At 36.5% G+C, this 27,138-nt stretch overlaps 1 protein-coding gene across 3 annotated transcripts in view; it reads right to left on the bottom strand.

Annotated features, from left to right (window-relative positions):
• Ptp69D (Protein tyrosine phosphatase 69D) overlaps window positions 1–27,138 on the bottom strand; it is a 150,060-nt gene that overhangs the window by 90,503 nt on the left and 32,419 nt on the right. For all 3 annotated transcript variants that reach the window (XM_081762316.1, XM_081762318.1, XM_081762317.1), the window contains exons 5-9: window positions 21,539–21,687; window positions 17,191–17,300; window positions 10,822–11,002; window positions 7,711–7,946; window positions 6,638–6,713 (exon numbers count right to left, since the gene is read on the bottom strand). In XM_081762316.1, coding sequence (XP_081618442.1) covers window positions 6,638–6,713; window positions 7,711–7,946; window positions 10,822–11,002; window positions 17,191–17,300; window positions 21,539–21,687 — 752 coding nt within the window. The remainder of the gene's footprint in view (window positions 1–6,637; window positions 6,714–7,710; window positions 7,947–10,821; window positions 11,003–17,190; window positions 17,301–21,538; window positions 21,688–27,138) is intronic.

The following is a 27,138-nucleotide window of genomic DNA, read 5'->3' as shown; positions in this document are numbered from 1 at the left end:
TTTTTATATTAATTTATTTTACTTTTCTTCGTTTGGAAAACCCTATACTAAGATGGTATAAAACAAAAGCATTTTATTTTCTCGCTCAACTCATTATTGTCACCTATGTAGTTAAAGCATGTTCAAGCAATGTTACTTTCAGATGGAAACTAAATTCAAACTGCTAATTATTCGATTTCATAGCACGTATAAATTGTACGACGCTATACTCTTCATTAAAAAAAAAATTAAAAAAAAATAAAATAAATAAAGTAATATGAAAATTATGTTGGAAAAATAAATAAGGTTGTATTTTACGTGCCTGGTGTAGTACTTCCCCGAGTGGGTAGAAGTGCATTTTCTGCTTTATTTTTATGTAGATATGTTGTCAATTTAATATGGCTGGTAACGAAGATTGCAGATTATCTATAAGTAGCTTTAAATTTAATTAAAAATTACAAAAGGTCTTGCGTAATAAAATTTGATGACTGGTAGCCATGTTGATTGTTTACATTGTAATGGGTGTGCGCGCGCGCATGTAGCGGAAGTTGTATTTCTGGAGTGTGGCGGAACACTTAAACTGGTAAGTAGTTAGTTGCTCCATGCAGAAAATTATAATACATTATTATTTTCCGTTGTATTTTTAGAGATTAAATGGTAGTGCGTGTTGTGAAGTATGAGATCCTTACTTCATTAAAATGATTTTTAAAGTGTAATTGCATTCAATACTTGGAGTGGCTTTGTTGTATGTCTATGTAGTCACTGATCGAGCTTATCAGTGTATTAATCCGAAGTGTGTTAAGTGGGCAAGAACATTCCAGAACTATTTAGTGTGGCGAGTAGGCGTGGTAAATTGAGATCGAAAATGGCAGGCGGGATTCTTATGTACATTCCAGTTTGTGACGGCTGCGAAATCAATGAGTATAGGCTTGTGGAAATAACAGCTGACAAAGGCAATGGAACTCTCACCCTATTTCAAATTCATGGAGTGCTTCCACTAGGGAAATTATGTAAATCTCGTGGTAAGGAAGCTGTTTTTCTTAAAGGAAAGGAATAGGTTTCGCTGCCAGAAGATAAGTACTATTGGAAATTCGAGGAGGAAAAAGGATTGTGAGTTTTCCTCTTCAATTTTCAATGGTACTTTCTTCGGTAGAGCAAAGCTCAATTATTTTGCGGTGACAGGACTAGTGGCTTATTTGTGCTTGAACAGTCGGCCAAGTATCAATAATGCTTGCTGGAATCTTGGTATCTAATCAAGAACTTGTATTGATTGGTTTAACTTCTGCCGTGAAGTTTGCGTTTGTTGGCGCTTAGATTCCTCTACTCAGCTAGGACATCCAGGGAAAGTAATTCAGATAGATGAATCTAAGTTCGGGAAGCGTAAAAATCACTGCGGAAGATTGATTGACAATACATGGGTTTTTGGGGGAATTGAGATAGGATCAGGAAAATTATTCATGAGCGTAGTGCAAAATCGTTCAGCTGGAGTCCTTGTTTTAGTTCTTCAGCAATGGGTTAAGCCTGGTACAATCATTCATAGTGATTGCTGGAAGTCTTATGATAGGTTGAATGAGGTAGGATTTGAGCACTTCGCAGTGAAATATTCCTTGAATTTTGTAGAACCAGTGACAGGAGTGCACACCCAAAATATTGAGCGTTTGTGGCGGGACACCAAGGATAGTATTCCACGATATGGTAACAAGAGGCACCATTTTGTAGACATCTAGCTTCCTCTCTGTCCAGGAAACATTTTCTTCCGCAAACGAGACTACACAATTTCCTTGTGGAGGTCGGTAGACTTTACCCACCTACAAAGTGAGGTAAGTTAAGCACTGCAATGTTTAGTACAAGGTAAGGTTGCTTTAGTATAAGTAGTAGTAGTAGGAACGGGTTAGAAGCCCCGCGGGGATTGGTTGGGTTCTGTTATAGAAGAAGAAGAAGAAGAAGAAGAAGAAGAAGAAGAAGAAGAAGAAGAAGAAGAAGAAGAAGAAGAAGAAGTAGTAGTAGTAGTAGTAGTAGTAGTAGTAGTAGTAGTAGTAGTAGTAGTAGTAGTAGTAGTAGTAGTAGTAGTAGGAGGAGGAGGAGGAGGAGGAGGAGGAGGAGGAGGAGGAGGAGGAGGAGGAGGAGGATGATTATGATGATGCATGTGTGGAGATTCCATATGGTTGGGCTACTTGTATTTTTGGTTCCTTTTTTTTGTGGTAGGGGGTAACCTGGTGCATTATTGATTGCCAACATGTCTTTTTACCTCTTTTTCATAACAAGGTACCGATAATACATATACCACAACGATATGGGATCTCCACATATGCTACAATAGCAACACCAGCGTTGTACAATTTACCGTAAATAAAATGCAGAAGTTGTACTTGACATATTCTTAAGGTAATACGATTTTGTTGTTGACAGTATAATTAACACAAAAGCTCTACTCTTACTTGTAAGAGATCATTCAAGGCTATGAGATATTGAAACGTCGTAGATTTATAACTGCTCATACACGTTCTCTTCTGCTTCGTTCCACGGAATGGAATTCCAGGATTCTCATTTGTGGAATGATTAAACTTAACTTCCATAGTACTACCATTAATTATCATTTATCATTCTAGACTCCCACTACTTGCCCCACTTATTCACAAACAAGAAACACTGGAATTAACTCGTAACGAACTGTAGCTGCGCATGAGTCAATCACTTGCGAAGTATATCACGAAGGAATTAAGATCAGTCTTCCATCACTCTAATTCCAGGATGAAAAATATCAAACAGGTTTATTCGTTCAACCCCGCTTGAATACGTTGTTATTGTTGGATGTACACTCCAAATGAATCCCGAAATACACTGAAACTAGCGAAAAACATAGGCAAAACTGAATATTACATTAGACCTAACATTTACGTATAATATATTACTCATTTTGGTTTAACATTATAAATATTTATAATTGAATAGCATGCAATATACAATGTTCTGGCCTGTTACTGACCTTGGCCGAATTTCCTGAGGAAATGAAGGCAGTTAAATTATATGAAAATGATAGCAGAAAGAATGCAGAAGATTCGTGAACTGGTTCATACTATCTTTACTATCTTAAACAATTTACACTAAAAATACAGGGTGATTTTATTTATTTATTTATTTATTTTTTTAACTCTCAGATTTCATTTGGGTCTAAAATTTCTAACTGAGGTCCGATTTTCTTGCGGTTTATGGCAACCGATCAAAGAAGGATAGGAAATTTATGAGACTATGTTTACTCGTTTAAATTCATCCGGGGTAATATCGACTACGCCTTAAGAAAAGCAGTAAATATTCGCCAGTGTACCTTACAATTTGATTTTTTTTTTTTTAAGCGAAATTGCAGAATACCAAGTAAATGTTAGTGAAAATACGAATTAAGTGTTCGTGGTAACACCCATAAATCACACGTTGAATAACTATAGCCGATTTCTTACGACAAACGATGGAAAGATTTCTTGGGCGACCTAACGAGCCAATAACTGACATCTTTCACAACACCCACATGCGGAGTCCAATGCTTACCTATCTCACTCAAAAGCGATCCTGTTTCTTCTAATTTATTCACTAGTGACTATATCATGCTCCTATCTGGGGTAGAACGTGAGGCAAATTTGATTCTAAATGCTCTTTGAGTAGCAACAACAACAGATTCCGTTCTTCAAAAACTTTTAACGATAAACTCATGTTGTTCCAAAGGGTACACTATTCTTACTGTATCCTGATCATACTCGCACAGTACCACAGAACCGTACAGCACAATTCCCAATACAACAACCCAGTTTCCTGTTTCTTATTGACCTTGGCTAGGTTGTCATCTAACGAAGAAAACTCAAATCTCCAAACCGCACAGCACCTCATTCCAATTGTAAGGTACTCAGGTGAATATTTGCTGTTTATCTTGAGGCGTGTTTGATATTGCCCCGGATGAATTTAAACAGTAAACATAGTTCCATAAATCCCACCCTTCTTTGATCGTTTGCCATAAACCGCATGAAAATCGGACTTCAGTTAGAAATTCTAGACACAAATGAAATCCTTGAGTTAAAAAAACCTGTATAAGTCACTGAGCAAAGTAACGTTTATTTTAAAAGTAATAAATGTGTGATTGTTTCGCCAACTAACTGAACATATTCACAGTGCATCATGAAGCTAATATGTTCAGTTAGTTGGTGAAACAGTTACGCATTTGTTATTTTTAAAATAAGCGTTGTTTTGCTCAGTGATTTGTATTTTTAGTGTAAGTGAAATGTAAAAATCGCAAAGATAACAGTAGCATAATATCATGAGTAACACTAACTACGTCTGCAAAAACGGAAAACGAAATGTACCCTGCCACTTAATACTGTCATGTTTAAAATAAAATTTCTATGCTTGCTAAAATTTGATATGCTGCTGTTTATACATTTCCATATAATTAGAAAAAAATAATTTGTAGAGTATTGATTGGTTCTTTTTAAATGTCACTGATTTATAGCCTAGGATAATGACTTTCAAGCAGGAAATAATCGATGTTTTGAACATCATTGTACTATGTTCTACTTTTGCCCACGAAACACTACAATTACGTGACTGCTACCATACTACTAATCACTGAACTGTCTATACTATTAATGTCAGTTCCTCATATGTCACAGAAAACACTGATAATAAACAAATGCACATGCCATTATTGTTTTCCACAATGCATCTGTTTCCGTTAAAGGTGTCACAACCTTATTATCACCTTTAATAATGCTAAAAGGAACCTATAAAATCGTCAGAATTCCATAAATCAAAATTATATTGCCTGTACTCAGATAGTAAGTCACTTAACAAAATACACTTACAGTACTGATTTGTCTTTGTTTATTTCGACTATATACTGTTCTTTTAACACTTGAGTGACAGTTCGTGAAATTATAGTCCTTACTTTTTTACGCCGTGATTTTGACCTTAAATTGTCTTTATTTCTCTGCCAACTACTTACCATGCATTGCGTTTCTTAAACTGCCAGGGATTAATTTTTAGATACTATAAAATGTCAGAGTGTCTTCATTTAAATAAATATTAGTTGACGTGTGCAAATGAATAATTGTAAAATGTACCCATAATTACTATCTTTGTATACATGGCATTCCTAATATTAATTATTCATCGATCACTCTACTCCAGCGCCTTAATACAGATTCCCAGATATCTTTTAAAATTACCGAACTGATCACCTTACCCCTGTAATGAAGTTAGTCGTTCTACCTAGCTATGTTAGAGCACATGGTTACAATTAGAACTAAGTTTGCGAAGAAGAGTCAAACAAGACAAAATATTTCTTCAAATCTAATATATATTATCAAATATGTAGGATTTATACAAATAATAATAATAATAATAATAATAATAATAATAATAATAATAATAATAATAATAATAATAATAATAAAACTAAGCGAATGAGTGAACATAATTGTAATGACACTGCACATGAAGATGTTTATAGTCGTATTTTATTCAGCTTATAAAGTCCATTTCACAACACAGCGCAATTCCTGCTCACGCTGAGACTTCGGAAGAAATATACTTTATGTCATAGCATGAAGGAATACTGGAAATATGTGCAGACAAAAGCGACTGAAGAGTCTTGTATGTGTACAGAAAGAAAGAAAGGAAGAACAAGTTGAAAAATAATTGCTAGATAAGGGTAAGCCGAGCAGTCTCCCGTTTCCCAGAAAAATTTTCTCCCACTCAATTATGCTGGGAGTGGATATTCACTATTATCAGGTGAATATCTTCCACCTTCCAGCGCAAACTACAGCCTAGTACTGTCCAGTCTGCAAGCAGTGAAGTAGTGGTTCGTATGTGGAATATCAAGTGTAGACATTTTGGAATGAATCGAATGAATCATAGGCATAATCTAAGTGACGTGACCGAGGTCGAATAATTGGACAACTAGGAATGGGTTGGTCTTAGGTGGAAGTTGCACGTGAATCCGCTTTATATACTTGTTTACTCAATCCCCGACTCTTAACTAACCAGTAATTTGATAAACCAATACAAATTTTGAACCACCTCTGAATAATAAAAATAAATAAATAAATATATATATATAAAAAAAAAGAGAGAGAGAGAGAGAGAGGGAACATTTCTAGTTTTACCTCCCACAATTATGCCCTTTTAGGGTAAAAGAACCGAATGATTAATGAAAAAAATTACGAAATAATTGATGGAATGAGAACAAGGGGCGAAACGGAAAAAAACAGAGAAAATCAACAGGTTAGCGCTCTACCACTGAGCCGCCATACCTCCAAACGAACTTCGCCAGCTACAAAATTTCACTCCGTTTCAAACCTAGCAGAAGATTCAGACATTTATTTTCTGTATGTAAATAAGTATGTTTTGATGACAATTGATTTATTTTTTTTCTCTCTCTCTCTCTTCAAATCCCGATTGCATCTGTTACAATTATACAAGACAATGTGTTACCAAATTCTTTGCAGCCATTTATTCTACTTATAAAAATGACACAGTACCTTCTCTACGACTATACATGCAAAACAAAAAGGTGAAAGTTGCTATTTATTTCTCCCCCTTCAAATCAATAATTAAACATACGCAACTTTTGGTTAGCATTACTACCAATGAGCTATTGTGATAAGAAAACTACCTCCATCCATAGTGGTGCCATAAACTTCAGTGGACCAGTCTCCACATTCCTTTGTATATTCACTACATGCAGCAACCTGAAGACAGAAAGAAAAAAGTATTTTTAAAAAATAACGTTCAAAAATACTGAAAAATAACAATACATATTAACATATTTGCTAAGCCTTGATCAGATATACTAGCAGTGAGTATACCGTAAAATTATCACGGGAACTGTTTTACAATTCCTCATGAAACTGATACTTCAGTTATTTTTATTTTAGTATATTTTCTTTCTCTCTTTCTTTACATTTTTTGATACAAAGTTCTTAACAAACATGCTCATTTAATTAGAGAGAATAAAAGTAACCTACTTAATAGTGCCGAATGGTAATATTATCTATAATAACGAAATATTATCTATAATAACGAAGTAGCTATCATTTTCCATATATGCCATATAGTTTCAAAAGCTATGAAATCTCCTGCTTTCATTTATAGTACTGCCGTAGTAATTATGCTCGGTTTCCAAATCTATTGATTCAACGTAACTTCAAAACGGCAATTGCAGCTGAAATATGCAAATAATTCTATATATTGCCCTATGAGTAGCAAATGAAGGTTTCGGTTAGAAACAACAACTTCAGCATTATTAACAAGGACGAATCTAAACAACTTGCAGCGATAGCTAGCATCTCTTTAAATCCAATGTCATGGTGGCAGGACTGTATACATCACTTCATCTATGTGGACAATGACAAGTGAAAACAGTTTTAACAGATTAAAAATGGTATGAAATGTTTAACGTTTCATCCTCCAGTCGTGGAGGTTAAAAGAAAAATGTTACAAATGCAAGTAAGTGTCGAAAGGACTGGTGGAATAAGGAAGTAGGGAAAAAGGGAGGCTTCCGAGAAAGCACACGAACATGAAGGATATAGTTGCTGTCACAATCAGCTACAGTTCAAACTAGTGATCACAAGAATGGGAGAACTAAACAAGTTAAGAAGTTAATTACCGAAACTACTTCAAATCGCAAATTATGGGTAACATACCACGCTTAATGGCATGCCGTAGCAAGCTTAATTTCTTACTTACCCTAAACTGATATGTTGTTGCTGCCTGAAGACCTCCAAACATGTAAAAATATGTGTCATTATACAAGTGTGTATCATTCGCTGAGTGATATGCTTCTTTCTTAGTATCGTTATGCTGTAGCACTAAGTTATAATAATGTACATGCTCCTTCAATTCCTGAGGCGGCGGCTTCCAACCGATTGTTACTGAATTTGATGTAACTCCTTTCACTTGAATTTTAGGCACGAAATTAGGATCTGTGAAATAATAATAAATTGCAACATCGTATCATAAATATATTTAACACTGTAGCTATATGTATGTACTTCAAGGTACTATTCAATTAACTCTGAATATACATAATCTACTAACAAATCATTACAAGGTATGATCTTTCTGAACAACTGTACAAATAAATTAAAAAGCGTTTCATTGAATATGAACTATTCACCCCTCTCTCTGCTATTACGAATTAAAATATATTTTGAGATCAATAAGTTATACCCATGTACACTGCAATATACACGCGTGTTTCAGCTTTTTGTTTGTTTGTTTGTTTGTTTGTTGTTTTGTTTTTCATACTTGATTTAAAAGGGAAGAAAAAAGGTAAGAAGGAAAAGGGATGCATTGTAATTATTATATTATATCCATACCTGGGAATCTACATTTACAGACATGAAACTCGGTATTTAGACTTGCCATTTAGAATAATTAAACATGTGTTTCAGAGAGTTTTGATATTTGACCTAGAAGAGAATAGGTCGGAAGAAAAACAGTTGGAGGTTGCAATTACATTGCATGACCCATATCTTGGAATCCCTTAAATTAAGAGACATGAGGCTTAGTATTTAGACTTCTCATCTATATAAATAAAAATGAAAGTGACTATGATCGTGACTTAATAACTCTTGAACCACCCGACGATCTCAATCAAATTTTCAACATAGATGAGGAGGTTCGGTCCTTCTTTTTTTTTCTTATTTTTTATATATATATATTTATTTAAAAATCATTTCGCTTTGGCGGTGCAACTTAGGGGAGGAAAAGGGGGAGATATGTATAAAAATAATCGAAGATGACCAATATTAGTTGTCGAATCCATAGTTTTCTGAGTTGTTGGGATGAACAGCGACACTTCCGATACCGTTTAAATCCAAATTCAGCCCCGCAATTTGGGGGAGGGGGAAGATATATAAAAATGATAGAAAAAATGACCGGTATCAGAAAGCGCTTCAGTAATAGTAAAAAGTGACTGACTAACGGAACACATTACTATTTTTTCTTATTTCAACCCAGCGATGCGTGTAATTGACGCTAGTTTAAAATAGTTATACATGTGCTACTGAGTTTCTTTATATTTGGCATAGAAAGAAAGAGATAAAGAGCGAGTCGATCTCGCGCCGCGTCACCATCTACAATCACTCGACCCGGAAGATGTTTGCCAATAATGCATGAATTGTCCCAGAAAAAGTCATACTTGTGAGGGTTATCAAACCTTATTCTTCCCATGCGAAGAACCGGGACTTCTACTAATATATATACAGGATGAAAGGTAACTCCACCGAAAAACTTTCGAAGGTGATTCCTTATATGAAATGAAAGAAAAAAGTTCTAATAAACACGGGTCGAAAAACGTCTCCTTTCAGAGTTATGAACCGTCGAATATTCGAAAAAAAATCACGTTTCAAAACGCCCTGACTTAGAAACTATAGGAACTATCCCAAGTGGTTTAAGGAAATACACAGGAACTAGTATGCGCTCTATCTAAATATCCATATTTTACAATGCTCCATTATCGGCGAAACGAACTGTAAAAAGGAAGTTGAAGTATAGGGATAATCCTTTAGGTGCTAATTCTGAAACATGGATATTTAGACAGAGCGCATACTAGTTCCTGTGTAATTCCTTAAACCGCTTGGGATAGGTCCTATAGTGTCTAAGTAAGGGCGTTTTGAAACGTGATTTTTCGAATATTCGGCGGTTCATAACTCTGAAAGGAGACGTTTTTCGACTCATGTTTATTAGAACTTTTTCCTTTAATTTCATATAAGAAATCAACTCCAAAAGTTTCTCGATAGAGTTACCTTCCACAATGTATATACTAGCGGAAATCCCGGTTCTTCGCACGTAGAGAATATAACGAATACTAAATTTACATATATTAAAGGAAATCTCAGTCCTTCGCACGTGGAGACAACGAATGCTACATTTATATATATATATTAGTGTATATTTACGTGTTTATTTATTTATTTTACGGTGCTTTCTTTTTTACGAATCTTCCTCCCAGGTTTACTAATGGAAGTACAAATCATGTGCGCATACAAGTACAAAAAATTAAATTTGTACAAGGTTTTTCAAAGAAACCTACTTCGTCCAAAGAGATGATGAAACCGAAGGACAGGAGTAGGGAAACTTTCCCCGATACAAAATTTGAATCTCGTGGAGGGAAGCTTAAGTTTTAGTTTCCTGATTCCAAAAGTAGAGAATCTCTCAAAGATAACAAAGTAGAAGAAAGGTCTTCCGATGAAGGAGAGATTGGGTGGAAATAAGTATAAAATTCAGCTCTACAAGTAGTCAGAGTATCCCATAAGACTGGTTGAATTTTCTCCATAATGTCTTAAATGCAAAACCGTATCTTCAGACGTTGGGAGGGAAATTCTTAATTGCTATAATAGAGTTTCCATGTCAGTGTTACATTGTTATCGGTCTGTTGCGAGATAACGCGCAAAACGTAGCAATGCGAGAAGAGAACCACTTGAATTTGATAATCGTCTTACCTCTAAGAAATATTATAAATCGTATGAGTAGTGAGTGCTAAAACTAAAATAAATAAATAAATAATAAATCTTTTACCACAGTAATAATTAGGATAATAACATGTGCTATGAACAGAAGTTATGAACTTATCCTCTGGAATCACTAGGTATCAAGGATCCACACATTGAACATATAATATTCATAGTTTTAAGATATGTATATTTATATTTCAGTAATGACCAGCGTAAGTTCAATGAAGATCCAGAAATTTTATTAGTTTTTCTCTCTTAAGACTTTTTTTTCGGTGGAATCTTCATAAAAATCAACAGTAACGAACAATAATCTTCGTTTATATTCCAATAAATAACCCACCTGATTCCAAAGTTGAAATCCATTCACTGTGTTCATTTTCACCTGATCCAATCTCATTTTGTACTGTTAATTTCAACCTGTACTCCGTATTATTATGTAGCTTCCTTAAAATAAAACTGGTATTGTCTTCCCCTATTTGATCTCCTGCATACTGCCAAATATCATTTCCTTTTTGCATATACTGAAACAAAACAGAGCGCCATTTACACATATGATTTAAAAATTATATTATATAGATATATATATCAGCTGCACACTGTACATTAGAAGAAAATCTGGACATCTTGAAATTAATGTGTTTCCAATTCATGATTTGTTCAAATAAAAGTAAACAAATTCGTTATATCATGGAACTTCTACACGAACATGCTAACAGCTTAAGGAAATGAAATATTTTAGTTTAACGTCCCAGGATTACGCCTTTAGGCTAAACGACACGGATGATGAATGAAAGTAAATTATTACAAAATTAAATTTTGTGAATCGAACCAGAGACCACGTGTACCAAAAGCAAAAGCACACACGCTAGCCACTAGACCAGCGGGGAGGGCGCTAACAGCCTAAGGAAAAAAGCTTTCAATTCTGCCTATGCAAAATACAAGAAGCTACCAACTACTTCTTTTACAATACATTCTTACTGACTTTCGGCTACTACTCGCCAATCATTGTAACAAAATTACTTCATTTAGTGCCAACCAGTCACCACTCCTTAATATTATTCCATTAAAACGTGAAATCTACAGAACGGCCATTCCGTCATTACATACAATCAATCAATGTCAGTCTCACATTTAGAATATAAAAATTAAAGCAACGATGTTTGTCCGCTAACTCCTCCTAGATCACTGGACAGATTTTGATCTTTTAATACATGATTGGGCCATAACCTAACTTGGGTTTATTTCATGTAACATTGATTACGGGGGAGAGGGGTTCAAAATTTGTGAAAAATTGAGCATCCCTCAAGCCTCTCAGTTTATGAAGATTCATTAAAATAATACGACCTGCACTCCAGCGCTTCTGAAAATTCCTGTTTTAAAGAGGGATATAGAAATTAATGTGATATTTGTCCCTATCTCACAATTATTTCAATAAAAACAAAAAGATGAAAATTTGTACATAAATTCTTCATTTAAAATAATAGCACTCGTGACTCAGAATTTTTGAAAATGCTCGTTTTAAGGGGGACATCTTCTATACCTAGGTACATATAAAAATTAATGTAATGATGTTTCTCAGCGAACTTCTCCTAAACCGCTAGACAGAGTTTGATGGATGTTGGTACATAAGTAGACCATGGTTTAACTTAGGTTTGCACCATATAACTTTGATGTAAATCCAGTTCTAAGGGGGTACAAAAGGGGGTAAAAACTTCATGCAAAAAATTGGGTATCTCACGACCCTATCAACTTCGAAAGGTCAAACTTAGTATACAAACTGTTCATTCAAAATAAGCGGACCCGCGACCCTGTATTTCTGAAAAATTCCAGTAAGTGGTTAGGGCAGTCGGAAAATCGAACTCCTGGTGTGCAAAGCTAGGTCCGAGCTAAGCCAAGCAGAGCCTATCTCTGACTGAGCTAGATCATCAAATGCAGAGGTTGTTCAGTCTACATTTGGCCAATTTCGACTTACCTAAAAATTTAGAAGAATCCATGGCGCCAGGTCTAAGTGTTCGATGTGTTTCCCTTAGTTCCTAACAATAGCTCGACAGCGTAATTTCCACTGTAATACGCTTCTCTGAAGAACTGGGAAAGGAATCTTGTCCCATTCCCTTTGCACAGCTTTCCAAAGTCCTTCCACAGTTGTCACACGCCGTTTTCCCAAAGTCCGTTTCAGCAATCCAAATCCACAATAGTCCATAGGACTTGCATCTGGAGATTTAACAAGTACCTCATTGAAAGGTATCACCTGTATACCACTTGCCTTCTCTATCTCCCTGTAGAATGCGAGGGACGATCGTGAGGTATGTGATGAGGCCTTGTCCATGTGAATGCGCACCAGATTGGCATCATTTCCGTACATTGTTGGAATCTCATGCTCGTAGATCGGCCGCACAATCTGCTCCTGAAAATACTGCGAATTTATTTTGCAGTTCTTCGCCACACTGCGAATCTTCAGTTTACCTCGGTAACAGTAGCCAGTAACGACCATGAACCCTTTTGGGAAGGATTCTTTACAGACACGGACCCACCTTCTGAAGTTCTTGACGCCTTTCTCTCCTCTGCATGGTAGAGGTGGCCTTCGTGCATTCCCGCTTCCTAGGCAACTTCGTTGGTGATCCAAATGGTGGAGCTTCGTTGTCCTTGTACTTTTTAATAACATTTTTTATCCCACTTAAACTGATGTTGCAACCGTTCTTCTTGCACTGTTTTCTAATGACAAAAACACTAAAGTGGGCGTCATAATGAGCCGCAAAATAGCCTTCCTAAAACCGGCTTAGTTTGGGCGGCATTTTGGTCACAGAGCGGAAACCCACACACTTGGAAACAAAAATTAAACACAACACTCACAACAATGGTCCTGTTTTGTGCGTTGTCGTCCGCGCGGAAAAACAACTCCGTTCCCAGGAAGCCACTGCAGGACGCCACGAGCCATGTCGGGTGAGTCCATTCTGCCCGGGAGGGGGAAGGAACGAAATCGGCCAAACGTACGCTGAACAACCTATGTATAGCGATCTTTATTCTTTATACAATGGGGTACTTCCCCACCAAATTTCATACAGATCCGGCTAGTAGTTACCGATGAATCAAGTATCACATACAAGCCGAGCCAAGCCTGTCCCTGGCAGAGCCCGGCCACCAAATATAGCGATTTTTATTCCTCAAACAACGGGTTGCTTGTCCATCAAATCTGGTTTAGATCTAGCAAGTAGTTCTCGAGAAATAAAGTACCACACACACACATCTACACATCTGGAGTAAAGTTCCCGTATGCTTACGCCTGGAGCTAATAATCGAGGAAAGACCGATTTTAGTGTCTAGTTCACATACTTTTCCGGGTCATTGAGATCAACAGTAGTATCCCGATGACGTCGAAGTACATGTTCAGCCCCCATCCGTACGGACTGAGGTGGGAAGAGTGTGACATAAAATAATAGTCGAAAACGATTGATGTTAGTATCCAATCCATGAAATGCATAGTGACACTGCCGCCACCTAATTTCGAATTCGTCCCCCACGAGTATTCTAAAGGGAAGAAGGGATTAAATTACTTTACATCAACATATTCTCCCTGTGCGAAGAACGGCCATTTTAGCTAGTACATATATGAAAGTTATCGTGGAAAAGCTCTACGGTAGGGTAAACTCAGTCCTTCATTCTTTATAAAATTGGGGTTGATTGGGAAGTTTCAAAGAACATACACGCCGTAATGCATCAAAACCAACTAATTGTGATGAAACTTATAGGTGAAAATTTTCATCAGTGAAAGTTAGCATATATCTTTTAAACAAACCATCTTTTTAAATAAGGGATCTTCGAAGTTTAAGGAAACTTACTCCCTTTCACCTACTCAACTTTGATCGATTTCAACTTCACCAGCCATGTCAGTGAACGGGAAGCCCTAAAGAAGGCATACAATTTATCAAGTAAATTTTACTACATTTTAAGTTATAGCGGAAAATCGTTTTATTACCACAGTATATATATATATATATATATATATGTGTGTGTGTGTGTGTAAATTTGCAATATGGAATTTCATCCTTCCATTCTTGACGGATTCTAACCACAAACAACAGGCTTATTTCCTAACTTTGGAGAAAGAAACAAACAGAATTTCACTAAAATCGGTGGAACAGATTTCCACAAATCCCACTTGAGTCGCATTAGAAGCTTGCTTCAAACAGAATATAAGCACCTGTGACGGCATTATCACACTTCGAAACATGTGGAATTATAATTAAACTACACTTAGGTATTACGTGTAGCTAAAGAATATTCTATCGATTCTCCATCACATACAGATTACTGTTCACTTTTCTGAAGGTATTTCCATTATAACGTCGCATTAATACAAGTATAGCGTTATGAGCAAAATGTAACAATTAACAAATCATACAATTTGTTAACAAAGGACAAGTTTCTGTTGAACACAGGTATTATTGTACACATCTAACACGGTTATTTTAAACTTGCCATAAGGGGCACGGTAGCTCAGTGGTAGAAAGCTTACATCTGGTGCGTAGGGTCCATGGTTTGATCCCCGGCCACGTAAGTTCGTGGTGGACAACATCGCGTCCGTAGGTTTTATCGTGGTATTCTAGTTTCCTCCTACATTCTCATTTTACAAGTTTTTCACGTGCCTTAATCAGTAAAGGGCATAACGTGGGACGTTAAACTGAAAGATTTTATTTCATTTTATAAACTTGTCATAAACAGCACAATAAATTGATATCAGTATTACTCAAAACTACGTTCTAGTTCTATATTTGATGGGAATTAAACATTCATTTTCAGTACCGAAACTACGTGGTACTTAAGGAAGTTGCATGTGCTTCCACCGAACATGAACCAGGATCTTCCGCACAAGGACCGTCAGCTTCTAAAGGAGCTCTGTAACAGTATATCTGCTCACTGATCCCGGAATGGTACTAAGCTAAATTTCCTTTAAAAGTTATGTTTCACTATTAGTTATGAATGCAATGCAACGCAATGAAAGTACTGACTTTACTTATTAACAAGATCTACCTGTATGGAGAATGAGTAAAGTATTTTCTTGACGTTACAATGGTTGCATTACCCAAGAAAAAGTGGTTGCAGTGATCACAGAACATTAGCCTAATTTCCCACCCTGGAAAGATTACTGCACGTATACTGAATCGGCGACTGAAGATTAAGATAGAAGAGATGTTGAAGTAAGATCAATATGGATTCCGGAAAGGAAAAGATACCAGAGATGCTACTGGGTTGGCGAGAATTATAACAGAATGAGTTCTTGAAGTAAGGGAAGAGTTGTGTTTGTGCTTCATCGACTGCTTAAAAGCTTTCGATCGGGTCCCAAACTTCTGAAAATGCTTAAAGAAATCAGGGTCAGCTGGAAAAGCCGACGACTTATTCACAACCTGTACACAGGGCAATGAGTACGCTGCGCTTGAATCAAAGAGAAACCACTAGTGTGGAGATTTGAAGAAGAGTTGGGGTGATATAGTATGTCACCTCAATTATTCAACATTTACAGTTAATGCTTAATGAAGGAAGCATTAACAGAAGTTGGAGATTTCAGATTGGAAGGCAGATCATTAACAAGATCAGGCATGCGAATGACACAATTATTATATCTAGAACAAAAGAAGAACTACACGAGATAATGAAGAAAATAGCTGACACTGGCAAACAATGTGGAATGCAAATAAACGTCGAAAATTCGAAAGTCATAAGAATATCCTGTGGAAACACATATTACGTGTCAGGGTAGATTAAAGAGAACTTTAAGAGGTTGTTATTTTGAATATTTGCCCTGCAAGTAGTTTGACGAGAGACGCTTACTATACTAAAGAGATCAGGTCAAGAATTGTCATAGCCAAAGAGACATTCAAGAAGAAAAGTTCTTTCTTAACTACGAGGCTACTATTGGTATTCTTCTCTAACTGGTCAAGTGCTACATATGGAGCATTGGACTTTATGGCTCTGCGACTCAGACATTACGGAAGTTAGAGAAGAAATATTGAGAGCTTCGAAATGTGGTGTTGGAGGAACATGAAGAAGATAAAATGGAAGGAGAGAGTAACAAACCAAGATGTTTTAAAACGAATAGGAGAGAAGAAGACGCTTTTAGTCAGCATCCTTAAAGGAAGTCCAATTGTAAAAAAAAAAAAAAAAAAAAAAAAAGATTTCTTTGAGTTTTACGTCCCATGGTTATGCCGGTTAGGCTAAAGGAGACGGTGATTATGAGTGATGAATGAAATGGTGGAAGGAAGAAAGTGGGAGGACCCCGAGGAAACCCACACACACGGTGTTTGTCCACCACAAAGTTCACTTGGCGGGGGCAGGGATCGAACCCAGGACCCCAAGCACCAGAGGTGAACGCTCTACCACTGAGCCACCGCGGCCCCTGAAAGTCCAATTGTATTGGATACATCTTGCAAAGAAATTGTCTTCTTCATCCGTCATAGAAAGAAAGATAGAAGGAAAGGGAGGAGCAGGAAGAAAAACACAGCTGATCCATGGTTTGAAAAATAGAAGAAAATATTGGGAGCTGAATGAAGTTCAAGAAATGTGGAAGAAATATTTTCATGCCCCAATCTTTAAAAAAATCATTAACCCCAGGACCTGGCAACAGGAGAATACTTAATAATAATTACTTATAAGATGATAAGGAAGTTAGATACATAAGGTATCTTCGTTAATCAAAACTGTTCAAGATGCATACCTGTAAAAAATATTTCTTTACTGGAGAATTGCCATCAATTACAGTCCAGTTCAAGAATATTTTATCTGCTCCAACGGCTTTCACGAATTCTATTACAACTTGAGGTCGATCTGGAAAATACAAGAAGCGCAGTAAAGTCACAAAACTTCAACTCCATTTCTACACTAAAACAATTAATGTACTTATGACGTATACTTTACGTCAAAATATACTTGAAATACTGTAAGTTTCTTCACAGTATACTGCAATAATTCACATAACTTTAACACTTTTGAGTCAATCAGTTAATGTTTCCCTCGATTTGAAAATAAACTCCAGAACACTAACAAGGTACATTCTAGAAGTGTCCTCTAGGGATTCGTGTGAAATTGAATCAAATGCGAAATTCTCAACGGCCCAATACATATTGTGCTAATTTTAGCGGCCCATACCAGTAATTTGCATATTTATGGGCCTTCATACGTCAATCATACACTACAAAATTGCTTTTAGTTTGTTCAGATATAATTGGATATGAATGTGTCGGCATATACAAAACAAATTGGATCAAGTACTGCTTCTCTGACACATGTTAGCCACCCCGGCCACAATCATGTATCCACCATATTGGATTTTTTTTTTCTTTCTTCAAATGAGAATAGGTGGAAGTGATACATCAAATTCGTGTACAATTTTACTGGTGTAGTGAGTTTTACCGTAGCTTGTATCGTTTGCAAGGTATTGAATGCTAAATGTCAGGCACTTCACGAATATTGAACAAACAGAAAGTTGTGCAGGGCCCTGTGTGTATATGTTATCTTTTACGTGATTTATCGATGACGAAATATTCTCTCAACGTACATACATATAGACACACAGACGTCAATACGGAAATGGTGGATCTTCACCCAAATCTGGTCGTATCTAGATTTACATTAGACATTTTGTTCGTAATACAATACTTCCTTGTTATAGTATATCTTAAAAATAATAACAATTACTTACAGAAATGTAAGAAGATTATGACAACAGTGTTGTAAAGAGTTTGTTTATACCTACAGTATTTTTCCAGTTAGAAATTGTTTTGATTAGTCAACATCAAAAACGTAAGCGTATCTGATATTACTCCGCAATGTCTATTCGCGAAGTGCCCGGAGGGATTTAACATGCAATACCTTACAAACGGTACAAGCTACAGTAAAATTCACCACACCAGTGAATTTCCGAGAAAATTGTACATGAATCTGAGGTAGCACTTGCACCTATTCCCATTTGAAAACTCGAAAGTTGAATCCAATATGGTGGCCGGGGTGAGTAATATGTGTCAGAGAAGCAATACTTAATCCAATTTGGTTTGCATATGCTCACATTCATGTCCAGTTACATCTAAAGAAACTAACCACAATTTTATCGTTGTAGTAGTTATGATTGAATTCTGGATATATCAAGGCCCATAAATATTCAAATTACCGGTATGGGCCGCTAAAATTAGTACAATACACATTGGGCCGCGTAGAACTTTGCATTTGAATCAATTTTACACGAATCCCGAGGGAACACTTCGCGAATGTACCTTGCAAGACTAGCCCCAAGTACTAATATACGGCATTGAATTAATAAAACTGGAAACGATGAACAACCTTTGCTTTCAAGGATGTCACATTTTCCAAATAACTGACATAGCAAATGAATTCACTTATTTATTGTCCTAATAAAGTACGTAATATATATATATATATATATACGAGGGAGGGTCAACAAGTAATGCCTCCCTCATTATATATATATTTTTTTTCCTATTACAGCTACTGACTTATCTTTGCATGACGTTATAGAGGTAGCCTTTCTCCACTAATGTAGTCTTTTCTTTTTCAGATTGAATTATTAGAAACATGGATCTGAAGCTAAAAGAAACAGTCATTATCGAATTTTTGACGAAAGAAGGTTGTCCATCTAAGGAAATCCATATGCGCTTGAAGAATTTTTATGGGGATACGGTAATGGACATTAGCAATGTACGGCGTTGGGTGAAGAAGTTTAGCAACGGAGAAACAGAAATCGCTGATAAACCAAGCGGCCGGCCGACAACATCGATCACAGATGCAAATCGAGAACGTGCTGACGAATTGATTCGAGGAGACAGGCGCATTACAGTTCAGAGTGTTGCTGATGCTTTAAACATCTCGTATGGCTTTGCTCAAGGAATAATTGCTGACCTGGGATATCACAAAGTGGGTATCTAAGCAATTGACTGTTGATAATCGGAGAAGGCGAATGGACATTTGTCAAGAGCTCCTGGACGCATTTGCAGTTGAAAATCAAGACTTCTTCAAAAAATGTGGTTACTGGAGATGAGACGTGGGCATACCTGTATGGCCCTGAGAGCAAAATGCAATCCAAGGAATGGCGCCACAGTGATTCTCCCCGTCCCAAGAAATTCAAGTCTTCCAGATCAACCGAGAAGATTATGACAACTGTCTTTCGGGATACACAGCAACCTCCTGATTTTTTTCCAAAAAGGTTTTGACACCTGGGTTCAAAGATGGCGTAAATGTGTTCAAATTCATGGAGACTATGTTTAAGGGTAGGATTCTGTAGAGGACAGTTCAGGCTATGCACTGCAATAGCATGTCTTGTTCTATGTTCATTAATACATTTTTTTGTGACACAAGAGGCATTACTTTTTGATCCCTCTCGTATATATATATATATATATATATCAAGAAAATGTATTAAAAAAAAAAAAACTTCCTGTGTGTGGAAACCTACTTTATGGGTATCTACCTTTCGACTCTTACTTGGAGACGTAGTAATTGTCAGTAAAAAAAGGTACAAAGAAAGGAATCAGAAAAATCTATAAAGTGATGTAGCACATGAGTGTCCATGTCAGTGATATTGAAGTTAGGATTATCTTCAAATTATTCAATTTCAAGTTGTTCATTGTTAGGACAAATTAAGCTACTTGAATTATGAATCGTGTATTGTGCTTCAGAAATTCGTGGCGTCTGTTTAGAAATACTTCAAGAGCAATGAAGCCATGGATAAGTGGAATACTGGTGCATAAAATAATTACATAAAAAGAGGATAGGGTGGTATTACGTGATGGAAGTTTGGTGGTAGAGTGAATAATGAGTAGGGAACTTTTTTTCCTTTTATGAGGTATGATGGAAGATCCTACCTAGTGTTGGAGTTGGTAGTCAAGAACATGGGAGATAGTTGTTCGGAGGCACTACCATACTGAAAACAGTGGGTCTTCTTGGATTTCCGAGTATAAAGGAAGCAGTAGTTAGTCAGACATTTAACTCGGTTTGTATTGCACAAGTTCTTGAAGCAGAAATATAACATGTCAAGTCGCATGCAAATTTAACGGACGCATTCTAAACTTCCAGAACAGACCGGAAGATTTATAAAATGAGAAATTGTAATTTTTGATTCAGACTCAGAATTTACACAAGAAAATAATCTTTTTTATTATTTATTTTCTCTTCCAAAACGCCTCCTTGGTGTTAAATTAACATTCAAAATTTATTTTAAAACAAGCTTCATACATGAGCAACAGTATTTCACACTTCCAACAGCTGCAAAATGTAAATTTTATCAAAACTTTGCATACTGTGGTAATTAAACCTTGAACGGTCCATTTAAACCGGAAGTCACGGTCTATTGCATAAGTTGACAAATTCATCATTTAAGAAAACATTCAGGATTTAGATATAATAGTACTTAATATTTCGACAAAATTTACATTCCTCAACTTTAGGACGAGTGGACAAATTTATCGTTTGAGAGTTTTTTTTTTTTTTTTTTTTTTTTTTTTTCAATTACATACTCAATGCTATTTTAGGAGAAAGGAAATGTTTTATAAAAAACGAAGTCTCAAAGAATAGTTTCGTATTTTCTTGTGTAAGTTTCAAATCCCTATCAACAATTGTCACTTTACTTTTCTAAAAACCAACTTCCAGTCTATTCTGGAAGTTCATAACACCATCATTAAATCTGGTAAATGCGACTTCCGATATATTTTATTTTTACTTTCAAAATTGTGCGTACATTTCTAACCAAGTTAATGGTCATGTACCAATTAGTTGTTTTACCCTATATTATATGTACTACATTGAATATATAAACTAGTCCCATTAATATTATTGCCGACATTCTTCAAATACAATTCCAATAGATACTTTCTTGTGTATTATGCTAGAAAAAGATTTGGTGAATTCTCAGTTAATTTAAAAAAAAAAATAAATAAATAAAAATAAAAGCAAATGTTGCAGATGACTATTTCTTCATTATTCTTCCAGACGTGCATAGTATGCATTTTTTTAAATACTAGTGTGTGTATTTTTTTTTTAAATGCTAGTGTACTCACCTAAAACAAACAAAGCTACTGAGCCATTTATTTCCCCCTGAGGTCCTCTTGCCTTGCATATGTATGTACCGTTATCTTTTCTTCCTGCATTATTAATCTCTAACGAAAGGTCCACACTGATATCCGTAGTATTTACGACATTATAATCTCTGCAAAACAAAAAGTCGTTGCTTTTAAGTATAAGAACTTGAAGTTTAAATAGGATATTTCTTCTTCAGTATACTTACATATTTAATCGGATTAAGTAGGTATGTGCACGATAAGAATGACCCAGATAATTTGTTTGCATCCAAATGCATATAAAATGAAAGCACTTCGAGCACAAATCTCTAGTATATCAAATACAAGGAATACTTCCATTCAGATAACAAAATATTGATTCAACTGTCTCCTGAAACGATTAACTAGTTTAATAAGCAATAAGAATTATATTAAAATTAGTTTGGTATTAAAAGCAAATATTCTATTTTAATTATATACTAGCTGAACCTTCACTCTCTACAGGGCGTCATTCACATATAAGCATGAATCTACTTGTCATTCCTCAGATCTGTACATGTCCCTTTCCTGACACAAGTGAAAGACGTCCTGATAAAAATCGGCAAGGGGTATCATAAAGGACAGATTTTTTTCCTTCAATATCTCGTACCATTTGCAAGACTGAGCCTGCTTCCGGTTGGAGTTTCTAATTCATGTATGATCAGTGTTTTCTTTCCTTTTGCATGTAGTATGTAATAAGCAAACACATTACACATACAATTAATTATAATGTCAGTAATATATGGTGTTCGTTGGATAAAACACTCCTAAACAATTTCTCATCTTAGCCTAAAGAAATGGTTAACCTTCGTTTTCCATTATCATTCGGCCATGAAACAAATGCCTGAGAGATATACAACTCCATGTATACAACGATGTTGTATTGGCATGTATAACTCATAGGATGTGATGACCTTACTTTTCTAAAAAAAATTTCTACACTTCCAGTGTACTCCTAAAAAGTGTAATAAAAACATAACGGCCATATATTTAAAAAAATATATTCAATTAAAACTAGACAATCTACACAAAGTTTGGTATCGACCAGCGAAAACAGTACGTTTCTAGCACTTGTGGTTTTCGAGATCTCATTGTCGAAAGGATTGGAGACAAATATATAAACCTAGCATTTTAATATATAGACTAGCTGAACCTGCGTTCTCTACGCAGCGCATAATTTACATATGAGCATGAATCTACTTGTCACTCCTCACAACATCTATGCATGTCCCTTTACAGACACAAGTGAAAGACGTTTTGATAAAAACCGGCAAGGGCTACCATAAAGGGGGATTTTTTTCGATTATTTTTTTTTTCAATATCTTGCACCGTTTGCAAGATTTGAGCCTATTTTCGGTTGGAGTTTCTAATTCATGTATGATCAGTGTTTTCTTTCTTCTTGCATGGAGTATGTAATAAGCAAATACATTACACACACAATTTATTATGTCAGTGATATATGGTGTTCATTGGGGGAAAAAAACTCCAAACAAAGATTCATCTTAGACTGGATAAATTGTTATCCTTTCGTTTTTCATTATCATTTGGGCATGAAACAAACGCCTAGGAGATATACTACTCCAGTACAAAATTATGTGGTGTTAGAATATATAACGCGTAGGATATGATTTTTTTTTTTAATTTCAACACTTCCAGTGTACTCCTTAAAAATGTAATAAAGAAATAACAGCCATGTTTTAAATATTCAGTTAGAACTGGACAATCTACAGAAAATTTGAAACTGACCAGTGTAAACGGAACGTTCCTAGCACTTGTGGTTTTCGAGATTTCGTTGTCGAAAGGATTGGAGACAAACATATAAACTTTTCTTACGAGACAAATATATAACCTAGCATTTTAATACATAGATGATACATAATATAGCTCAACTTTCCATTTTTGTCAGATCACATTTCAATTCATCGAACTATTCATTGTTGTTTGATGAAGTTTATCGTCCTTTTTCAGACCTGGACCTACAGTTTAAGTTGGAATCCAAATCACATTAAAGTGTTCATTTTACAGCTCTCCCACCGGGAATCGAAACAGGGCTCGAACAATTACGTTACACACGTTATTCTCAGGCTTATGTATATGCTTTACTCGACCACACGTGAAAGAAATAGTATTTCGTGACAAGCGACTACTCAGACAAATAATTGGGAAGGAAACAGAACAATCTTTGGTGGAAACATTTCTTGCGTGCTTGGATGAAGTGAAACCATATCAAACTAAAATTTGCCATCGACTGCAAGTAATGCTACACACTTGAGTTGTAACGGTTCGTGCTGCTACAACAGACACTACATTTATCTACATGCATACAATAAAAGTACCCATCTTATTTTAATAAGAAAATGAAATGAAATGAAATCTTTGAGTTTAACGTCCCACGGTTATGCCGATTAGGCTAAAGGAGACGGTGATGATGTGATGAAGGAAATGGTGGAATGAAGAAAGTGGGAGGAAACGGGTATTTTAATAAGAAACTTACAAGTGTATTAATCACTGAATGTAACGTTAGCCCAATAGATAAGCATTAGGGAAAAAGAAAGAAAAGAAAGTCGAGCGGTTTTGTTACATTTACTACAATCACTTGTTTTTATAATATATTTTCGTGGTTGCTTGAAAATGAATACCGCCATTTCCTTAACGTTTTGGAATGTGTCCTTGACAAACCAGTACTGGAAACAAAGTAACATTCCTGTCGATACTATGAGGTTTGCAGCATCCTCATAGTCAACCAATTTACAACTTTATGTAAGTAGAAAAAGAACAAATATGCTTAGATGACTACACTGTCTACAAACAGTAATATCTTGAAGCGATTAACTTTAAAATATCTACAGTGTTTATAATATCTACATATACGGTGAGTCAAATTGAGTGTTACAAGCCAAGTTCCCGTCAAATATGCATCGAGGAAGCGAAGTGATAAGGACCAAACATGAGAAGTGCAGAAACCGATAAAAGTCTGGAGCAAGCAAGTACCCCTGTGACCAAACTGAAAATTTTATAAAGTGCTAGAGTATGCAAACATGGCTCGAGTGAGCTTTGGTTCGATACATCCTAGAAAACGAAACATCTATGATAGGAGACAAGTGTCGATGTGCGGAAGTTTCCAAAATTGTTGCCAAAAATGGGCCCTCTTTCAGGTAAACTTGCATGGTACGTAGTAGGAACACGGTGGGACACAAATCAATGGAACAAAAATTGGAATAGGCAAACGGCATATTGATGACGGAATATAAAGTGCTAGGGTATTTTATTTTATTTTATATAAATATTTTTCGGCCTCTACTTCCCCTTGCGTTTGCCTTTTCGTAAGGTCTTATTTATGGCAGACTCGACTGACTCCTGTAGTCTTGTTTCCTTTCTCTACGTCCTACTTTAGTTTTTTTTCGCGGACCTCTCCTCTTTTGTTTATCCTCAAGTCAGGGTGAGGCGAGGCTTTTTTGTTATAGCATGACACCTAATATTTTAACTCATGTCTAGGGTATGTAAAACAAAGTACGTATATCACTAACAGTATCACAAATGATTCTCAATATGCCTTTTATTCTGTTCCATACACCTCCGTAAACGGTGGCGTAGGGATGCACGCACATCTTGTAGTACCTCTGCGGTGATGGATGCGTATGCACGTCGCATACGCGCCTTCATATCATCAATGATTGTCAGTACTCTGGATATTACACGATTTTTAACGAAACCCCAAATGAAAAAAATCAAGTGGGGTTAGGTCAGATCGTGAAGGCCAGTGGATAGGACATCCATGCCCAATCCATTTATCAGACACACGTTCGTCCAACAGGGCTTTAACCTGGCGTCCTGTTATGTGCAGGAGCACAGTCATGTTGATTTGACATACGGATACGCTAACAACTATGGTAACATATGACTGATAAATGCGGCATACATATGAGCAGTACGGTTCCCGGTCCAATAATACGGTCACTCAGCATGCTACACAATACACTGAGAAACCACCGATGCTGATGCGGAAATAGTCGCTGCCATAGTGGATCGTCCCTATTGTGTCTATTATGTCGGTTTAAATGCCCTGTATCCATGGATACAAGCTTCGCTTTTTGTTTTCTACACCTTCCAACATACACAAAATTGCACTCTAGCATGGGATCCATTTAATGGTAATTCCTTTTGTAATATGAGACGGTATGGATGCAACTTGTAAGTGGTGTAAAATACGAACTACAGATCTCTAACTAAGACCACTGTTTTGGTACTTACATGAGAGTTTACATTTATTGCTGCCAAAAGTGCTGTTCACGTTCTGCATCTTTTGCAGAACGGTAACGCCCCGTCTTAGGACGATACTACTATGTTGCCGAAGACGTCTCTCCAAGCGCAAAAAGCCATATGAGAAGGTTGTGGGTGTTGTGGGTAACGTGCTCCGTACACCCGTACTGCGTCTCGAGAGTTTCGTGTACATTCACCTAACACTAACGTATATCAATACAGTGATCAAACACGGCCATTATGCTATTCACACGTTGCTCACATTAATACTAGAACTACACACAAATTGCCTTACAATATCAATGCAATGGTGTATCTGTTTCCTTGCATGCAATATCCTTCACCACAGTACTCGTAAAAATCCTGTTCTACTTCCTACTGCGTTCGACTTTTCCACATATGGTGTATTCAAACACAATGTGCACAGGGGACAGGGGGCACGGTGGCTCAGTAATAGAGCGCTTACCTCTGATGCGTGGGGTTCCTAATCCCCAGCCAAGTTTGTAGTGGACAACATCGTGTCTGTTTGTGATGGGAAAAAACCATGTGCGTGCGTTTTCTCGGTGTTCTCCCGTTTCCTCCCACTTTCTTCATTCCACCATATTATTCATTTCTCATCATCACAGTCTCCGTTAGCCTAGCCATGGGACGAAAACTGACATCGCGTCTATGGGTTTTCTCGGGGTACTTCCGTTTCCTCCCACTTTCTCATTCTACCAACTCTTCCATCATCATTCACTTGCCTTAATCACCTTCTCCCTTTCATTTCATTTCATTTCAACAATGTGTGGCGTGGGAGACCCGGGTTCGATTCCCGGCGGGAGCTCATGTGGTTCGGATTCCACGTTAATCAGTAGGTCCACGTCTCATATAGCCTCGCTGCTGAAAGGGACGTTAAACTCAAACTCAACTCAACTCATTTCAACAATGTGCACACACCACTACACTGGGTACATCCTCACTGTGACCTCTACTTCAAGTCACTGCCACTGTCAAACAGCTCGGCAATGGAGGAGCTACGATAACGTAGCCATTGAACAACGCTCAACAACAACAAACCACTGATAGTCATGCTGCATTATGGTATGTATCCTGTGATATGACAAATGATGATGCCTCACTGTCAAAGAAAGCAAAGATGAGCAAGGATCAAAGAAACAAGAATCTAATTTCTTTCGCTGTGTACTGTGAACAGACGAAGCATCTTTTATAAATGAAGGCTAGGTTAATCTGTACAACGTACATTATTTGTCGGTAGAAAATCCACACTGGCTACAGAAGGTATAGAACATAGGTGGACC

Source organism: Thermobia domestica, chromosome 6 (genome assembly GCF_964235325.1).
Source record: "Thermobia domestica chromosome 6, izTheDome1.hap1.1, whole genome shotgun sequence".
Taxonomy (NCBI): domain Eukaryota; kingdom Metazoa; phylum Arthropoda; class Insecta; order Zygentoma; family Lepismatidae; genus Thermobia; species Thermobia domestica.
Note: the sequence above shows the minus strand (reverse complement) of the source record. Positions and strands in the feature narration are given on the sequence as shown.